The sequence below is a fragment of the Physeter macrocephalus genome, chromosome 8 (genome assembly GCF_002837175.3).
Source record: "Physeter macrocephalus isolate SW-GA chromosome 8, ASM283717v5, whole genome shotgun sequence".
Taxonomy (NCBI): domain Eukaryota; kingdom Metazoa; phylum Chordata; class Mammalia; order Artiodactyla; family Physeteridae; genus Physeter; species Physeter macrocephalus.
Window position 1 is genome coordinate 16,367,971 of NC_041221.1, and position 19,480 is coordinate 16,387,450.

General features: G+C 66.6%; 1 protein-coding gene across 1 annotated transcript; it reads left to right on the forward strand.

The window, feature by feature from the left end:
* The first annotated feature begins 887 nt into the window (after window positions 1-887).
* Window positions 888-16,918, forward strand: LOC102981180 (sodium-dependent neutral amino acid transporter B(0)AT1). The gene is made up of 12 exons (XM_007105661.2): window positions 888-1,089; window positions 7,671-7,811; window positions 8,198-8,335; window positions 9,144-9,325; window positions 9,748-9,858; window positions 10,148-10,260; window positions 12,257-12,385; window positions 12,489-12,645; window positions 14,338-14,542; window positions 14,672-14,831; window positions 16,394-16,556; window positions 16,715-16,918. Exons 1-12 carry the CDS (start codon window positions 888-890, stop codon window positions 16,916-16,918), a joined length of 1,905 nt encoding a protein of 634 aa, XP_007105723.1.
* Window positions 16,919-19,480: the final 2,562 nt, after the last annotated feature.

Consider the following 19,480-nt stretch of genomic DNA (forward strand, 5'->3'; position numbering starts at 1 on the left):
CCAGAGCTCGGGCCGGAGGGGCCAGGCGGCACCGAGCTCAGTGTGGACAGGGCTGTGGGCTGCTCCCAGGACCCAGGGCTCCAGCTGGAAGGTGGTCAGAATGCCCCGCGGCCCCCTGCTGGCAGCGAGAGCTGGGGAAAGAGGCCCCCCTCCCCTCTCCGCAGGTGGGGCTGTGGCCGGTGGGCGCGGCTCCGAGGGTTCGGGTGGGGAGAACCCGAGTCCTGCAGAGCCAGGCGGCTGTCCTACCATCGGGTCCGGTGTGCCGTGGTGGGGGGGGGGTGGGGGGGTGCGGCACCGGGTGCTGGTGGCCCTGCTCCCTGAGGACCTATTTAGAGCCCAGAGCTCGGGCCGGAGGGGCCAGGCGGCACCGAGCTCAGTGTGGACAGGGCTGTGGGCTGCTCCCAGGACCCAGGGCTCCAGCTGGAAGGTGGTCAGAATGCCCCGCGGCCCCCTGCTGGCAGCGAGAGCTGGGGAAAGAGGGCCCCCTCCCCTCTCCGCAGGTGGGGCTGTGGCCGGTGGGCGCGGCTCCGAGGGTTCGGGTGGGGAGAACCCGAGTCCTGCAGAGCCAGGCGGCTGTCCTACCATCGGGTCCGGTGTGCCGTGGTGGTGGGGGGTGGGGGGGTGCGAGGCTCACCTGAGCCGCTGCCTTGGCGTTTGCACAGGGGGAGGGGCCGGCAGCGCCCAGGGAGCAGCCGGAGGGTCTGCGGCGCCTCTGCAGATAAGGCATTAACAGTCTGGCGGACTCGCCCTCCAGATCTGCTGACGCTTCCTTTCGGCCCATGTGCTCGGGGTGCGGTGCCAAAGGTTCCCTATAAAGTGCTGGGGCTCTGGCCCGCGGCCGCTCACCCTCGGCTCCGGGCGCGCCTGAGGGACCCACTGGACCCACCATGGTCAAGCTGGTGCTACCCAACCCCGGCCTGGAGGCCCGGATCCCCACGCTGGGCGAGCTGGAGGGCCTCGAGAAGCAGGAGAGCGGCTCCCGGCCCAAGTGGGACAACAAGGCGCAGTACATGCTCACCTGCGTGGGCTTCTGCGTTGGCCTGGGCAACGTGTGGCGCTTCCCCTACCTGTGCCAGAGCCACGGCGGAGGTAGGCGGCGGGGCGGGCGACACCCACGCCTCCGCCCCAGGCCCCGCTGTGGCCTGGGGGCCGGCACGCTCCTCGGCTCCGGGCGCGCTGGGCTGGCACGTCCAGGGCCTGCGCGGCGGGGAGGCCCCCATCCCCTGTACCCGGGAGCCCTGCGCTGTTCCCGGACCTGGTCTGACCTGGGGGTGGGGGTCAGGGAGGAGCCGCCGCTCCTCGGGGGGAGCCCCCTCCTCTGAGCGTGAAAGGCGCTGGCCCGACGGGCAGTGACGCCGGCCCTTGGTGAGTCTCCCGCGTAGGCACCGGGCTGAGCCCTCCCTGTGTGTCACCTGCCTCCCAACCTCACTGGCACCTCGCTTCCTCAGGGACCGAGGAGGGGCCGGGCCGGGAGCAGGAAACCATGGACAAACCCGTGTGCACACAGGCCAGAGGCAGGGGCCCTCTCCCCCCAATCCCGCTGCCGCCAGAGGCTTCCGGGGGCCTTGCCTGGAGCCCAGGGGTCTCCCTCCCCGGGGCTGAGGCTCCCCCTCCCCCCAGGTTCTGGATCTGGGTCCCCGTGGCCACGTCCCTCGCCCCCCGCCGGTGTCCACAGGCTGCAGGGATACAGGTCACACTGTGGTCCCCTCCGGCCCCCATGCCGGCCTGGGGCAGGGGAGCTGGACCCGGGAGGAGGTCTGGGGCAGGTGCAGTGCTCGCGGGACAGACGGCCCCGAGGGCTGGCCGGTCGGATGCTCTGGGGATGCTCCTGGTTCTGTGGGCCCTTGAACACTCTCCAGGGTGTGAGTCCGTTCTAGCTCTGAAGAACCTGCAGGCTCTCCCAGGCTTTGTGACGCGAGTGTCCTCGAGAAGGGCACACGTGGAGGTGGCCTCCCGGGGTCCCCGCAGTGACTCCCCCAAGGACGCGAGCTCCTGAGTGTCTGCGAGGCTGTGTGCTCTGAGCCGCTGGTCCGGCCCGCGCTTCCCTCTGGGGCCCCAGGGAGCCTGCGAGGTCAGGACCCCCAGCCTGAGTCTGGCCTATCCTTGCCGGGCTCTCAGCTGCTTCAGTGAGGCTGGCGTCCCCCCTGTGGACGTTGCTGGTCACGGCCCCTGGGGGGCCATCCTGGGGGAGGGTCCCAGCATCGAGTCCAGCACAGGGACAGGAGGTGCACAGGGAGGAGGGGCTGGCTGCCTCTGCACATGGGGCCCCGGGGCGGCTCAGGACGGACCCACTTTGTGGGTGGAGGCCAGGCGCTTGTCCCTGAGAAGAGGGGGCCGGGACCCCAGAGCCGGGGAGGGACGCCCGGGAGGAGCACGAGGAAACCAAGACCTCGGACTCCCAGACAGCCTAGGCCCTTGGCTCGGAAGAGCTCCCCGTGGGAAGTGGGGTCTCTGGGCGCAGCTGCACACTTGGCCAGGAGCCCGAGGGGCAGCGCGAGGAGGGCCTGCAGACCCGCTGGCGGGGGCAGCTGGGGTCCCTCACGCGGCCCCGCCCCTCCTCAGCTTGGGCGAGGGTGGAGGTCCAGCCCCTGACACCCTGGGCGAGGCTGCCGCCCCGCCCCGGACAGGTCGGGACTCTGGTCCACCCGCCCCCCGCCCCCAGGGCCTGACCACAGTCCTCTGGGCCAGCTCACAGGTCAGGAGCTGGGTGTCCTGTCCTCCACGCCCGGGAGACAATCCCTGAGGACCAGGCAGCGGGGGGCCGGTGACCCATCAGGGTGGCGTTCCCGCCCCGCAGAGCCAGCTGTGAGGCAGGCGAGCAGCTGTGCAGCTTGAGGAGAAAATGCCGCCTTTGAAGGTACTGAAGCTCCGCCCACCCGACCATCAGTTCTGGTTTGGTGAAAACTTACTTTGTCTCCAATTATTTCCAGGAGTTTTGGGTAATTCAAGAAGTAAATGATCTTTGACTTTACTTTAAACTTTATATTACGAAAAAGAGCAAATACAGAAAAGTAGAGAAAGCCACATAAAGACCCCCAGGCCCCCGATTTAGGCTTGAGCATTGGCGACGTTTTCCCGGTGTTTGCCGCGGGTGTGGCCACGTGCACGCCGAGCCGGCTGTTGCGCGAGCCTGTGGGGGGTCGTGCTGTCACGGGCCTCTGGTTCTGGGTCTCCGATGGGTCCCGGCATCTCCGCGAGCAGGGGTGCGTGTGTGCAGCCCTCGCCTCCGCCCTCCCGCGCGCTGGCCTCTGCTCTGGGGTGAGGTTTGCTGTCAGCAGGTAGCAGGGGTCTGTGAGGCTGAAGGAGCTGTCCCCCTGCAGGCAGGCTCGTGGCCCCAGCCACGGAGGAGGAGCTTGCTGGCCCAGAGCAGCCCCCTGGGCGGGCGGGTGTGGGAGCCCCGGCTGCTTCAGCTGCCTGGAGTTTGGGCAGAGCCTGCTGCTTTTCTGGGCTTGGGAGGTGGGGGAGCTGGCATCTCGCCCGCCTCCCTCCCCCACCCGTCCGCGCGCGCTCCTTCCTCCACGGCTCAGGGTGGCCTCACTTCAGGGATCTCCTCCTTCCCAAGTCCCCGGCGAGCGTTCCGTGGGGTCCGCACGCATGGTTATAAATCCAGCCGGCAGGCGAGCAGTGTGCCTGTTGCCTGTCCTCTGCCTGACCAGGAGTCTGGCATCCGGGGGCCACGCTTGCATTCAGCTCCCTGGTCCCCACGCTGCGCCCCGCCCTCCCCCGTGCCATCTGGGTTTCCAGGAGGTGGACCCCCCCGGGGTGCCTGGGTCGCCAGCCTCCACACCCCGGCTCTGTCCACTCCCTCTGCGATGGCCACCTCTGCCCGTCCAGCAGGTCTGGGGCACACACGGGCTGGGTGCTCCCGTAGGGGACAGGACCCAGGCGAGGCGGGCAGAGCAGGGCCCGCGGGAGTGAGGGGTCCCGGGTGGTCCCACTTCTGGGGTCGTGACCTCTAGGCCCTGGACAAACCCAGGCCTCCTCTCCGCCCCCAGCCCCTCCGGGCAGCTGCCGTGCCCGCGGGGCGGCGCCACGGGGCTCTGGCGTCCCCTGGCCTGGGGGACCTGGATGCCTTTCAGGGGGCCGCTCTGCCAGATGCTGCCTGACACCCCACGGGCCAGCGGGGTGGACCAGGCCCGGGGAGGGCAGGACCCGCCCGCGCGACTTCAGCCCCTCCCGTGGGCCGGCTCCGCGGCGGCCTAGCAGTTTCTCCCGGGCACTGAGTCCAGATCACGGGGCTGGCAGGGACGCAGGGAAGGCCCTGGGTGCGGGCGGGCGGTGGTGTCATTTGGGGAAATGGCGGGGGGACCCACGGCCCCTGCAAGGGTGTCTGGGGAAGCGGGCAGTGCCCGGGGGAGGCCGGCCCTCAGCTGAGGCACCAGCTGCCCACCCCCAGCACAAGCCCAGGCACGGGGCCCCCCCAAGTCCCCCGGCAAATCCTCGACGCGGGAGGGGCAGCAGTTTCCACTTTGCTTTCCTCCTGGAAGCCGGCTGAGGGTCTGTGATTATCCTTCATGATCAAACAAAAGTGAGGCGCCCCTGGGAGACTCCAAAGCCGAGAGGTACCCCGCACCTGAATCTGTGTCATGTGGGCCGCCGCCAGGCCCTCTTCCGGCAGCTCCCTCCTCCCCGTCTGGCTTCCTGATTTTCGGAGAGAAACTCCGTGTCATTCTCCCGGCGGGGGGTGCGGGGGTGTTTACCTCTCCTGCCCCCGCGTCTCTCTCTCTGCATGTGTGTCCCTCCGTGGGGGCCGTCTCCGTCTCTGGGGACCTTTGGAACCATACCGGGCACCGGGCACTTACGTGGCTTTCCTCCCTCACTGAGACCCGCAGCCCTCCCTCCTCTGTCCGTCCGCCTCCTCCACACCCGCCCCCCCCAGAAGAGGAGCCCGTTTAAAAAGGGAAGATGCATATTCCCTGGAGCCTGAGTTTCTTGAGAGAAAAGAAGCCAAGAACCACACATCCCTGGAAAGAACAAGGTGCTGAGTGCCTGCCTCCTGCTGGTGCTGCCAGGGCTGGGGGAGCCGGGCAGGCAGACTGCACAACATGGGCACACGGGAGGGCTCCCTGGCCCAGCCCACCTCTGAGGGTGCAGTGGACATGTGCTGGTCCCACCCTCCCATCCTCTTGAAGCTGAGCCTCTGGTCCCCGAGGAGCTTGTGGGAGGGAGAGGTGCCAGGACCACAGGCAGCAGGGGGGGCTTCCTGGAGGAGGTGCTCTCCGAGTGAGGTTTTCAAGGATGAATAGGAGTTTCCTGATGGAGGCGAAGGGGCAGGGCGACTGGGGGTGGGGGGTGACTAGAAGTGGCATCATGAGGGGAGGGGACTGGATTTGGAACCGTGGGGTTGTTTCCTTCTTGGTAGCTCTGCCCAAAAGATGTTCAAATCCAGCTCCCGAGGAAACGTCAGACAGACAAATCTTATGTCAACTTTGCCTTCACTCACAGAGGGATCGCAGGGGTCCCTGCCCTGAGCCTACGTCTCCGGCCGTGTCCCCAGACCCGGGGCAGCTCCCCTCCCCTCCCGCAGGGGATCCGTCTGGTGGGCCTTCCTTTCCTGGGGTCTTTCCTCGTGGTCACAGCCCACACCCCTTGCTTCCTGGCCCTCAGCGCCCTGGCAGCCCTGGAACCGGAAGAAGCCTGTCCCTGGAGCCCCAGGTTGGGAGAGAGGCCTGCGGCCCACGGCCCCTCAGCGTCCTGGCGTGGAGGCCGAGGGAGGTCCACGGGGAGGGAGGAGGTGCCGCTGGGCTCTGGGTCCTGTCCCCCCCAACGTGAGGGCTCTGTGGAGGCAGACGGAGGGGGGAAAAAGAGAAGAGGCCGAGGGACTAAGCCAGGAGCTAAAGGGAGAGCCGGGCTGGCAGAGGCTGTGGGCCCCCCGCCCCTCTAAGTCCCTCTCGACACACACACGCACGCTCAGCATGCTCAGCATGCGTGTGCACACGGACACACACTCTCAAGCACGCTGCACACGCGCGCACGCTCAGCATGCGTGTGCACACGGACACACACTCTCAAGCACGCTGCACACGCGCGCGCTGCCGTGCACCCATACATGCACAAGGACACACATCCGTGCGCACACTTGCACCGAGGGTCCACATACATACGGACGCGCCCCACGCTCACACGTACACACTCATCCACATACATACGGACGCGCCCCACGCTCACACGTACACACTCATCCACATACATACGGACGCGCCCCACGCTCACACGTACACACTCATCCACATACCCGTGGGCGCACACACGCTCACACGTACACACTCATCCACATACCCGTGGGCGCACACACGCTCAGACACGTGTGAATGCACGCACACACGGGCACACAGGCACGCACAGTGCCACGCCAGTGAGGGCCTCTAGCTCAGGGTCTGACACGCACGCTGACCGGGAGGCCAGTGCGGGGAGGTGGTGGCCTGGCTGGGGTGGGGGAGAGAGCAGGGCAGAAGTGAAGGTTTTGAGATGTCTGGGGGAGAACAGAGAATGAGCGCGCCGGAGAAAGGAGGCGGGGGCGGGGAGAACGAGGGGGAGAGCTGAGCGGAGGGAAGGCAGGGACACGGGGCTGCACAGACACTCCCGATGGGGCGTCACACCCAGGGTGCGGGGCAGACGCAGGGCACCCCCTCACTTGGTAGGTTCACGGCCGGACACCCGGCCACCTGGGGCGGACAGGTAGTGCCACCGAGCGAGCGTCCCAGGGCAGCGCTGGCAGCCCCAGTGTCCTGGGAACCCAACCGCGAGAACCCACGGGGCTGGACCCGGACCCGCTCTTAAGTCCTGAAGCAGTCGTGTGTTTCCAATTCTTATCGCAGTTTCGGCTTCTGAGCTTCGTGCCGACTAACGCTAACGACCTTTGGTAACCACGGTTGTGCTAATCTCGGCTGCACTGCGCTCGGCTCGGTGCCCGGCCGTGTGCACCTGGACAGCCTCCCCTGTTTTCCCCGGGGCCCGGTTCAGGGGGTTGGGAGCAGCTGGGGGGCCCGACCTGGATCAGGCCAGGGCGGCTGGTACAGCCGTGGCTTGGGGGCTGGGGGGGGGGTGCTGAGGACGGCGCAGAGTGGGAAGGGGTGGGCCGGGTAGCAGAGCCCAGCGGGACCGCATGCACCGTGAAAGCAGGTGTCACCACATCCCCGTCCTTCCTTTACGCTCGGCAGACGTTCACGGGGCTCCCGGGCAGTGCCAGGCTGGCCCCTGGTGCCCGTCAGGGAGCAGAGCCGACAGGCGCTGCGTCCGGCTCCTCCATGTCCCCAGAGCGGGGTCCCTAAGCCTCAGATTGAGAGGCCCTCCTGCCAGATGTCCGGGTCAGCCTCTGACCCCCTGGCCTCTCCCCTGTGCCCTTCCCCGCCTTTGCGTGAGGGAGCCTCGAGTGTCCACACCCCCCGAGGGGCTCACCCTGGCACGTGCCCCTCCCCGGGCCCCACCTGCACGCGGACGTCATCTCTGGTCCTCCGGGGCTTCCGGGCAGACAGCGTCCTGCAGGGATGGCAGACAAGGACGAGCTGGCCCCCGTCAGGAGGTGGCGTGAGCCCCGCCCACGACGCCGGTGGCCATCACCACGGGCATTGTCGCCGGCGATATCCGCTGTGTTTGCGACAAACGCCTGTGAAGGTGGCCTCTGCGGGCCTGCGAGCGCCCCCGATCACACGCCGCCCCTCCCACCCCAGGGGCCTTTATGATCCCGTTCCTCATCCTGCTGGTCCTGGAGGGGGTCCCCCTGCTGCACCTGGAGTTCGCCATCGGGCAGCGGCTGCGGAAGGGGAGCGTGGGCGTCTGGAGCGCCATTCACCCGGCCCTCAAGGGCGTAGGTGCGTGTCTGCGGCCAGAGCCGGGGCCTGCCTGCAAGCCCACCCCGTCCTCCGTCCTTCCCTTTACGTTTCAGGGAGAGGAAGGTCCCGGGTCCCACGGCCCCACCCCGAGGCCTTTGCCAACCCTTCCTTAGAATCGCCTGGGCTGCGGCCGCAGGCTCCAGGCCACCAGGGGCTAGCCGGGCAGCGGGGGACGTCCGAGTCCCCCGGCGTGCAGGGCCTGGGAGGGGCAGACACGTGGCAGGGGAGCCCCTCTGCCTGCCCAGAGCAGGGACCGGGAGGGACACTGACCGCTGGGGCTGCCCCCTGCTGTCTGGGGCCTCCGTCCACTCACACGCAGTGGGCCAGGAGGCCCCCCCAGAGGTGACCTCCCCACCCCCCCTCAGGCATCGCATCCATGTTCGTGTCCTTCATGGTGGGTCTCTACTACAACACCATCATCGCCTGGGTTATGTGGTACTTCTTCAACTCCTTCCAGGACCCCCTGCCGTGGAGCCAGTGCCCACTCAACGCCAACCAGACAGGTGAGCCCTGGCGGGCCTGGGAGGCGGGGCGCCGGCCCACGAGCAGCCGCCCTCTGATTCTCCAAAGTTTGCGTGGTTGTAGCCCAAGTTTGGCAAAAACCAGAGCACAGAAAGGGGCGGGCCCTGCCCCCGTGGCCTCCCTGGCCGCACCGGGGCCGTTCAGGGCAACTTCCCCGCCTCTGGGGCTGGGGGTGGGGTGAGGGTGAGGGGAGGTCTGCCAGGATTAGACCAGCCCCCGCCTTGGCCGGGTCTCTCTGTGGTTCCGTGAGCCTGGGGGGCAATCGGGACCCTGGGACGCCGGGGCTCAGAGTGGTGAGAGCGTGTGAGGCTGAACAGAGCTGCCTGGTGTGGGCTCCGGCCTGCGACCCCCAAAGACTGGGGACCCCCTGAATGGCTGAGTGCCGTGGGGCGGGGGTGGGGGGAGAAGGCAGGCAGTCGAGGCCCTGTGTGCACGCCACACGTGTGCAAGGGTGTGTGCATGTGTGTGTGCATGTGTGTGCGTGTACCTGGGTTTGCATGTGAGTTTGCATGCAAGTCTGTTTGTTTGGTGCGTGCATGCTAATCACGTACACAAGTAGCACACGTGCACACGATTGCACGCAAGCGTGCTCGTGTGCGCACACACCTGTTAGTACGTTGTGTGCATATTGTCTGTTGCGTGTGTCTGTGTGGGTGTGCACACACGTGTGTATGCCTGGGCACAGGCGCACTGCACCCCTGGCATCAGTGCCCTGGGATCTGGGCCCGAGTTTCTTCCCTGGGGGTCCGTGCGCTCTGTGACCCACACTGACGTGGGCGCCCATGCCAGGCTACGTGGAGGAGTGTGCCCGCAGCTCCTCCGTGGATTACTACTGGTACCGGGAGACCCTCAACATCTCTACCTCCATCGACGACTCGGGCTCCGTGCAGTGGTGGATCCTGCTCTCCCTGACGTGCGCCTGGAGCGTGCTCTACGTGTGCACCATCCGCGGCATCGAGACCACCGGGAAGGTGCGGGGACCGCGGGCGCTCCGGGGGCGTCGGGGGGGCACGCCCACGCCGCCGCCACTTCAGCCGGCTCCGAGGGCTCAGCCCCTGCGTGCCCTCTGTCTGGGAGGGCTTTGCTGGTCGCCCAGGCCAGCGCCGCAGACTCGGTGCCGGACCAGACGGCTCTCAAGCACGTGTTTCAGAAGCCGAGTGTGGGAGTGACGGTGGTGTCCGTCCGCTTGGCAGGAGCTAGACAGTAACCATGTTCACAACAGAGCACAGAAACCAGAGAGGGAGGCGGGGCCCAGGGCGCGCGGAGGATGCCCTCCCACGTGGTCAGGATGCCCTCCCACGCGCGCAGGTCCCACGTGGCCAGCCCTCCTCCTCGAGGCCGGGGCCCCCACCCCCGGTCCGGCCTCTCCGTCCCACACCTGCCGCCTCCCCAGGCCGTGTACGTCACGTCCACGCTGCCCTACGTCGTCCTGACCATTTTCCTGATCCGGGGCCTGACGCTGAAGGGAGCTACCAGTGGCATCGTCTTCCTCTTCACGCCCAACGTGAGTCCCTGCCGTCCACCCGCCGGCCTGGGCGCTGCAGCGCCTGCACCCGCCGGCCTGGGCACTGCAGCGCCTGCCCGGTCCCAGGGTCCCTGGATGTGGGCCGGGCCTGTGAGGGTCGTGGGCCGGCTCAACCGCGGCTCTGGGTGGAGGGTCATCAGCTGTCGCCTCGGGGCCGTTGTCCCTCGGACTGCCAGCTGGTGGCCTCGGCTGTCACCTTGCCTCCAGGCTCCTGTGTCTCCCACCCCCATCCCGCGGAGCACAGCTGAAGGTCTCTGTTCGGCCGCAGGTCACGGAGCTGGCCAACCCAGTCACCTGGCTGGACGCGGGGGCCCAGGTCTTCTATTCCTTCTCGCTGGCCTTTGGGGGCCTCATCTCCTTCTCCAGCTACAACTCTGTCCAGTGAGTGCGAGGGACGGGGGTCCCGTGGGCGGCAGGGCTGTCACTCCACCTGTGCTCCGGTGCTCGGAGCCTCGGTCTCCCCGTCGGGCCTGCCGTGAGGAGAAGGGAAGGGCCGTGCCCGCTCCAGGGGCGCTGGTCCGAGTCCTCTGGACTGTGGTCCGCAGGCCCGTGAGCAGGTCGGCGGGACCTGTTTACCCTCGGCCTCTCCTTTGTGCCTCGGCCCTCGCGGCAGCGAGCGCGGGTGCCCCCCCCTCCGTCCCCCGCCCCTCGGCGTCCGGCACCCAGCATGGGGGTCCTTCACGGTCCACCCCAGACCGACACCCACACAGAAAGTGCCAGAACCCCCCAGGGCCTCCAGAGGGACGCCGCGGTGTCCGCTCATCCCATAGGCACTTACGGAGCTCCTGCTGTGTGCCCGCCCCCGCCTCCCACGCACCAGGACCCACCCTCCCGGGTCCTGCGTCCATGCGTCGGCAGAGGCAAACCAGCAGTGAGCTTCTGCCAGGTCGCAGGCGGCGAGAGACTCGAGGAAAGGAAGGACCGAGCAGGGCGAGGGGTCTGGAGCCTGGGGCTGGGCTGGCTTGGCGTCAGAGCGGGCTGGGGCTCCGCGAGCCACGTGAACAAAGGCTCCGATGGCGGTGGGCGCTGAGTGTGGTCGCCCAGGCCGAGGGTGCCCTGAGGTCCAGCGGATCGGCGGGGTGGGGGAGTTGAGGGTGAAGATTCAGCGGCTTCCAGCCGCACACACCACCCCCCTTTAAAGGGCACAGTCCCGTGGCTTTTAGTGCGTTCACAGAGTCATGCAACAATTACCGCTAATCCCAGAATATTTCCAGCCCCCGAGAGAAAGCCCGCGCCCCTCAGCAGCCAGCCCCATGCCCCCCCCGGCCCCAGGAGCCCTCAGCTGCTTTCTCCCCGGGGGTCGGCCCCTCCTGGACATCTCACAGACGAGGCCTCCTCCAGGCTCCGTCCTCTGTGTCCGGCTCCCCCACTGAGCTTGAGGCCCCCGGGGTTCGTCTACGTTGTCACATGTGTCAGGCTCCTTCCTTTCGAGGCTGAGTCGTCCCGAGCGCAGCCCCGCCGGGCTCCGTTTATCACCCCTCGGCCGCCGGGCCTCTGGCTGTGTCCACTTTCTGGCCACTGCGAATGTTCGCGGTGCCACGTGCACCTGTTCTGGCTCCCCGCGGGTGTACCCCAAGGGGCAGGGCTGCCGGGCCGCAGGGCGGCTCGAGGTCTAACCGCCTGGGGAGCGGTTCTCCACCGCGGCCGCCCCGCCTCACAGCCCCCCAGGGCCGTGGGCGAAGCACCGGCTCCTCCACGCCCCCACCCACACCCGTCACTCTCAGACGGTTTGGTTCCGGCCGCCTCGGTGGGTGTGCGGAGGCATCTCGCTGTGCTTTGATTTGCATTTCCCTGGGGGCTCCTGATGGAAGCGTCTGGAAGGACGGTGTCGTCGGCAGGGGGGCGGGAGGTCAGTGGTCATGTGCTGAGCTGAGGGAGGCTTTGGGTGTCCAGGTAGAGGTGGGGAGTCCTCAGCCGTGAGGGCCTGCGGCCGGCAGTGGGGGAGGGAGGGGGGAGGGCAGGGGTCCCGGCAGGGGGTGGGGGACCCCTGGCCCAGGCCGCCTCTTTGAAGCCTCTGTGGCCGGTGGGCTGTAAGGTGCAGGCTGTCCTGCCTGCGTGGGGCCGACGAGTCACCTCCTGGGCCCAGAGCAGACGCTGGCCCAGCAGAGACTTGAGCACAGGGATCTCCAGCTCCGGCTCTGGGGTTCCCCAGGGCTCGGGGGGCACCGAGGGGCCGCCAGGTCGCAGCAGGTCTCGGGGAGCGTCGCCTGGCGTTCGGGCGGGCTGTGGGAGAGCCCCCTCGCCCATCCACGCCCAGGGGCGGCTCAGCCTCTCAGGCTGGCCCGATGGCCCTGACCGTCCCGCTGCGCCGGCGCGGGCTGGTCGCGCGTACACGGCGTCCCCGGGCCTGTGGCCACCGACGCGCTTCCGTCCGCAGCAACAACTGCGAGATGGATTCCGTCATTGTGTCTGTGATCAACGGCTTCACGTCCGTGTACGCGGCCACCGTGGTCTACTCCATCATCGGCTTCCGTGCCACCGAGCGCTTCGATGACTGCTTCAGCGCGTGAGTGGCTGCTTGGCGCCCTGGTGGCTGCTGCGTCCCCGGCCCTCGCCTCCGCCTCCGAGGAGCCCGCCCAGGGCTGGAGTCGGCCTCACTCTCTTTCCAGGAACATCCTGACGCTCATCAATGGGTTCGACCTGCCCGAAGGCAACGTGACACAGGAGAACTTCGCTGAGATGCAGCAGTGGTGCAACGTCTCCAACCCCGCGGCCTACGCAGAGCTCAAGTTCCGGACATGCGACATGAACACCTTCCTCTCGGAGGTAGGCGTCTTGGGCCGCGAGTCAGGGCAGCGGGCCCCTCGGGTGGACACCGAGCCCCCCCCGGGAGCTCAGTTCTGACGGGCCCGTCCCCCGGCCACGTGCCGGCCCACCCGCCCCTCCTGCCCCTTGGGCGCCGGGTCTAGGGCACCAGCATCTGCTGGGCCACGAACCCCAAGTGTGAGGCCCCGTGATGCAGAGGCAGAGGGACCAAGGGCCTCCGTGGGCCTGACCTCTCCGTGGCCTCAGGTCAAACACACAGAAACACCCCGTGGTCCATTTTTACTTTAATTTCTTCTACAAAAAGGTCAGAGTCGTTATAACTGTACTTTTGAAATCACTCGACAGCTGGTGGCTGTCACGGTGCTGGGAAACCCTCGCCTGATGCACAAATGCTTTGAACAGCAAAACCCCAAAAACGATTAGTGACGTTTTGTTCTGCGGTGCTCGTGGGCCAACATTTACTAATTCTGTTTCTGCAATTTTCTTATTTGGAGCCACCCGACATTTCGGGGCATGTGGAGCATTTTGAGGGCCTGGTACCGTTTCTCCGGCGACAGCACAATCTGGCCAGGAGCGGTCACAGAGCAGAGGGTCCTCCCTGCCTGGGTCTCCCCTGGGAGCCCCGGGTGAGAGGGAGGGAGTCACAGAGACACCCCCCCCCCACCCGCCAAGAGACTGAATTTCCTTTCCTTTTAAAAAGCAACCTTATCGAGGGGTCAGTTCTCACCTGGAAGCTCTCCCGTGTCCAGCGCAGTTTGCAGGGTTTTAGCAAGTTCACGCCGTCAGTTTACGCAGTCCCGCGCCCTGGAAGTCTTCCGTCAGCAGGGCTCCTGCCTCTCCTCTCCCCGCGCCCCGGGCAGCGCAGACGTGCTTTTGTCTTTTCCACGGGGTCTGGGCTCTTAGAGCCCCGGACGCGGTCCTCCGCGGTGTGGGCACCAGGCCGCTGGTGACGACGCCCCCCAGCCTCCCACTCTTCTGCGTGCAGCCGAGTCCTTGTGTCCTGGGCCCTCGTGTAAATGCTGCTATGCTGCCTTGGGCCCCGGCTTCTGATGGGATCCCGGCCCCGCGTGAGTCCTGCGGGGGCTGCCGGCTCCCCGTTCGGTCCCCCCGAGCTCAGGTTTCTCTGCGGAGGTTCTACCCCCGGGAGCCCTGGCCCCCAAGAGGGGGAGCTGGTGCCTGAGGCCTCGCTGACCTGTGTGGGCCACGTGTGGCCGCACAGGACCACCCGTCCCGGGCAGAGCGCGGTCGTTACGCACCCGCGCGCCCGTCCTTGGCGCCGCCTGCCCCGCGGGCCGCTCTGACCGCTGGCGGGCGCACGTCCAGGGTGTCTGCTTTGGGGAGCTCAGGCCCGCTGAAGTCACTTAGTGCTCTGGCCCCAGGCGTGGGGGGGCCCATCAGTGAGAAGGTGGCAGTCCGTGTGCGTCTGCCGAGCGAGTCTGTCCGGCCGCACGGGGCCCTGACCGCTGCTGGACAGCGTGGTCCGCTTCCCGGGCGTGAAACTAGTTCAGCTTTCTAAAACACGCTTAGGGCTAAAAGGCAAGATCTGGTCATCTCACAGAACGGCTCACATCAGCCATACGTGCGTGGTGCTGGCTCGGCGGGTGGAGGGCCAGCCGGGGGCGGGGCCAGGGGGGACTGTGGGTGCCTGCGTCAGAGGCAGGCCCTGGGTGACGCGCCTGCCCCACCCTGCAGGGCGTGGAGGGCACCGGGCTGGCCTTCATCGTCTTCACCGAGGCCATCACCAAGATGCCGGTGGCCCCGCTCTGGTCCGTGCTCTTCTTCGTCATGCTCTTCTGCCTGGGCCTGTCGTCCATGTTCGGGAACATGGAGGGTGTGGTGGTGCCCCTGCAGGACCTCAAGGTCATCCCCCAAAGCTGGCCCAAGGAGCTGCTCACAGGTAGGCCCGACCGGCCCCGGGGGTCTTGGCCGCGGCGCAGCCGCCAGAGGAAGGCGGTGCAGACGTGGCGCCGGTGCCCCGGCGGCCCGCTCTGGCCCGGTGACGGTGGCCCTGCTCTGTGCCCCACAGGCCTCATCTGCCTGGGGACGTACCTCATCGCCTTCATTTTCACGCTGAACTCCGGCCAGTACTGGCTGTCTCTGCTGGACAGGTACGCGGGCTCCATACCCCTGCTCATCATCGCCTTCTTCGAGATGTTCTCCGTCGTCTACGTGTACGGCATAGACAGGTAGGCGGGACGGCGAAGGACCACCTCTGATGGCCAGGGGACATTCCCACCATGGGACATGGGGATGCGTTCGGGGCAGGACAAGGGGCGGCAGGCCCGCGAAGACACAGGACCAAGCCTGCCTCTCCCTTCCGGCCGGGCGTGGTGCAGGCAGGGGCCTGGCCCTGGGAGGGCGACAGGGAGAGAAGAGGGGTCCCGCATGGATGCAAACCGTACCCCCTCCAGCTTCCAGATGCTCGCAGGCCTCAGGATAGGCGCTGGCGGCCGCGGAGGGAGATAGCACAGTCTCGGGGCGGGTGCACGGGCAGGCCGCTGGCTGCGGGTAGAGGGGCTTCCCCAGGACCCCACCTGAGGGGAGGGGGCTGGGTGTTTTAGTCCAGCTCGGGCTGCACAGCCAGGGCTGCTCCCAGGGGTCTGGGGAGGGCTTCTCAGGCAAAGAAAGGCAGACAAGTGTGGCCCGGTCAGCTACCCCTTGGCCAGTCGCTCAGGGCATCGGGGATCGGTGGGGACCCAGGAGACGGTCCCCGGGCTCTTAGTAGGAGCTGGACTCACCACGGCTCCAGAAGTAATCTGCTGGAATCCATTAACATTAAATTGCACGAGCCCATAGAGGGGGCCGCCTTGGGACCGCTTCCCTGCACCAGCGAGAGCACGCGTGTGTAAGGACACACGCGCAGGGGCTCGCTCAGCGACACAACTTGAACCAGCCTGGTGGCGCCGTGGGGAGACTGAGGCGCGCGTGGGAGACCTGCTGTGCGTAGCATCAGTAGACGTCAGGGAGGAACGTGGGGATGGAAAGGCGTGGGTGTCGCCGCGCGTGTGATGCCGGCCTTGCGGCAGGCGTGAAACTGTCGGAAAGAGCGCAGCCCTCTGCGAACGAACAGCCGGAGGACCGCTGAAGCCAGACGCCGGCTCCGGGCGGCTGCCCCGTGTCGCTTGCCTCGGGGAGGACGGGCCGAGCGGAAGAGTCCGGTCGCGGGGCTCCTGAGCCCCACGGGGGACAGGGCCTGGGCGCCTGCGCTTCTCCAGCAGCATCCCCTGGGCTCGCCGGGCCCTGGACGGCTCACGCTTTCGTTCTGCCCGCTTTGTTCTGATTCCTGCAGACGACACACGCATCTGTGCACAAGGGCACCGGGCACAGGATGGGGGGCGATGGTGAGGCTCCCCTAGGGCAGGGCTGCTGCCACGCCAAGGAGGCTGAGGCCGGAGCTTCGACGGCTTCCCTCCTCCATCCGCAGAAGTTCTGACCCCTCCTTCGCATCAGTGCCTGCCCGGGGCCCGAGGAGGCTGACCCCTCTGGCGAGAGTCCACAAGTCCCGCTGGGCGGTGGCACCGTGGGACGGCGGGGCTCCCAGAGGCTCCAGGCCGGCTTCTGCCGTGCCCACGGCGGTCTTCCCGGGGGAGGCGCATCTTCGCCCAGAAGGATGTGACGGGTCAGGGTGCGGCATCGCGGGCCCGGGACCGTCTGTCTGGGAGTGGAGAGGCTGTCCGCCCTCCGCCTCCTTGGGATTAAAGGCCTCTCGGTGTGCACGGGTGACAGCCCCCTCGGCCTCTGCTTCCAGGTTCAACAGGGACATCGAGTTTATGATCGGCCACAAGCCCAGCATCTTCTGGCAGGTCACGTGGAGAGTGGTGAGCCCCCTACTCATGCTGGCCATCTTCCTGTTCTTCTTCGTGATCACCGTCAACGAGGAGCTGATATACAGCGTCTGGAACCCAGCCTACGTGAGCCCCGGGCCTCCAGGCTGGGGGTGGGGGCTGGGCTCTCCCTCCCTGCACCCTGGAGGCCAGGAGAGACTCACGGCGGGGAGAGGGCGCTTCGCCCCGAGGGAGACCCCGGCTGCCTCGTCTGCTCACCCCGAGGTCGCTCTCTCTCTCTCCAGGAGGAATTTCCCAAATCCCAGAAACTCAAGTACCCGACCTGGGTGTACGGCGTGGTGGTCGTCGTGGCCGGGGTGCCCTGCCTGGTCATCCCCGGCTTCGCCATCTACAGGCTCATCAGGAGCCGCTTCCAGAGGGCAGGGGACCAGGAGGGGCTGGTTGGCGCGCCGTCCACGGTCTCGGTGAACGGGGACCTGAAGTCTTGAGTGGCCCAGCCCGCGGCATGGGGGGTGGTGTCAGAGGAGAGGGTGGGCTGCACGTGTATGAGCGTGTGTGTGTGTGCACGAGTGTGTGTGTGTGTTGTGTGAGAGTGCCTGCGTGGGAGCGTGTATACATGGGCATGAGTGTGTGCCTGCGTACACGTGTGTGCACGTGTGTGAGTGTGTACACGTACGTGCCCAAGAGCGTTTGCATATGCGTGGATGCTGTGTGAGTGTGCACGTGCGTGCGTGTGTATGTGTACACTGCGAGAGTACAAGTACAAAAGTGTGTACACGCTGTGTGGGCCTACATAGGTATGTGTGTATGGGTGAGTGTATATACGTGTGCAAGTGTATGGGTGCGTGTGTGGGTGTATGGAAGCACGTGTGCACAAAAGGGGGCAGGAGGGACCCTCCCGGTGCGGGTATACACACGTGTGTGTATGCACATGCATGTGTATGTGTGCTTGTACGTGTGTGTGTGAGCAGCTGTGTACGTGAGTCGGCGCATGAATGTACTCGCACGTGTGAGTGTGTGTGCACGTGCGTGCGTCTATGCACCGTGCACACGTGTATTCGTGCATATGTGCGTATGTATGTGTATGCACAGCTACGCGTGTGTCTGTGTGTACGCATGCACGCCTACGGCTATGTGTGTACACAGGCACGTTGCCCTGCAGCACACCTGCCTGCCAGGTGAGGCCCAGAGGCCCAGGAGCAGACTGGTGGCCCCCCCGCCCTGCCCGCACTCCCAGGGAGAGTCAGGCCTGCAGCGGGGGTGCGCCTGCTGGGCGTGTCCTGCTCATCGTGGCCCCTAGGAACATAATCTCGTTGCCCCCCGTCCATTCCCCTCACTGTCACCTCCTAAGCTCGGGACGCCCGCCGTGGGCTCGGGGCTTTTACCTCGTGGCTGGGAGCGCCCTTCTCCAGGCCTGTCCAGAAGAGGCCAGTGAGCTTGTGAGGTCCTGGCAGAGTCCTGTGGGGCCCCGCCCACCTGCCGCTGTGAAGAGCCCCCGAGTCTTGGCCACATTCCAGCGTCGTGAAGGCTGACCCACTTAATCACTGCATCTGGCCGCCATGAACAGACAAATAGTTAATAAAACTCAGCTTGGGCGATTTAGGGCAGAAAACCCCACTTCGTGTTTTCTTGAGAGGACAGTAACTGCGTGAATATTTAGCCAGGTGTTGGAAAAGACGAGTTACAGGGTAACTAACTCAGCCTTGGCCACCGAGGCGGAGGACGGTGCATGCGTCCCGAGCAACGTCAGGAGCCACGAAGGCCCAGAGGGCCGTCCACCGGCTGTCGCTCGGCGAAGGCCGGCGGCGTCAGCTCCTCTCTCCCAGTCAGGGACGGGATGCGACACCCGGTCTCAGCCCAGGTCACGTGGCACTTGGGTGTTTGTTTCCAAGAACTGGTCGCCTCCACTTTCCATGGAAAAATCTGGAAGTTTAAGTTAAACTGGGCCTTCTGAGGATTCTCGGCGCAGGATGGGAGACCCGAGTGGGAGTGGGTCCCGGCGCCACGTCCCTCCCACTTGGAGACGCCCCGCCAGCTTCCGCAGGACCCCACCTCCCTGCCCCCCAGAGCGTTCCGACCCTCCTCTGGGACAGCTCTGCCGCGGACCCCGTGGACACACGCCCCCACCTCCCGCCCCGGGGCATGGAGGGGGACACGCTCCCAGGCGTGGCCCGGGCGGGGCGGGGCCGTCCGTCTCTCTGTGGCTTGGTGAGGTTACTTTCAGGCTTCACATTTCGCAAATTGTTAGAAATTCGGGCTTTGTGGGCGTTGCATGTACCTGTCTGAATAAATCACTCCCTTTCACGCTCTTGGCCTAAATGCCGTCGAAATGCAGAGGACGCGGAAGCAGCGGAGCCCCAGCCTCGAAGGGACGGGGCGGACTGCGGTTCTGCTGCGCCCACGGAGCCCCCATCACCCGAGGCGCCCGGTGGAGTGCAGGGGTGGGTGCGCCTTGACCTCAGGATATGGGAGCTGCTGGCCAGGTCACTGTGGGGGGACAGGGAAAAAAGGGAGCAGGAAGCACGGAGGGGAAGACCTGTGTGGGTAACTCGGGGCTGGGCCTGCCCTCCCCCGTTCCCATCTCCAGCCTCCCCTCCCCCTCCCCCCACTGCTTTCCATCTTCTCTGAGTCTCACTTTTTCCTCTCACCCAAAAAGGGACCTCTAAAAAGTGTGTCCCCTGGGCCCTGCGTTTCCGGGACCCCCATCTTTGGCCTCCTGCTGCCCGGCTGCAAGACTAGCGTCCAGGAAACGTGAGATTATGGATGTAGGGCCCCGGCCTGTCCTAGTGGAAGCGTCTGCTGTGTCGGGGGGGGGGACGTGTCCAGGGAGCCCCCAGGGGGAGGCTTAGGCTGCATCCACCGTGTCAGCTCACTACCTCCCCAGCCCACAGGCAGGAGGTGCTCCGAGCCAAGGGGAGGGCTCACATGTCCCGCCAAGCCTGGCCAAGACCCTTCCCCTGTGCCCTGGTGTCACCTTCCCACCCCAGGGAGCCCTTGGGGATCCAGGCCCCCACTCCCTCCACGACCCCTGTGGCTAATGGTGGGCTCAC

Excerpts from the sequence above, each read along its gene's own strand:
- LOC102981180 (XM_007105661.2), top strand. The coding sequence starts at position 888 with ATGGTCAAGCTGGTGCTACCCAACCCCGGCCTGGAGGCCCGGATCCCC. Across the intron at positions 1,090-7,670 it reads GTGCCAGAGCCACGGCGGAG|GGGCCTTTATGATCCCGTTC; the intron begins GTAGGCGGCGGG and ends CTCCCACCCCAG. Across the intron at positions 10,261-12,256 it reads TCCAGCTACAACTCTGTCCA|CAACAACTGCGAGATGGATT; the intron begins GTGAGTGCGAGG and ends TTCCGTCCGCAG.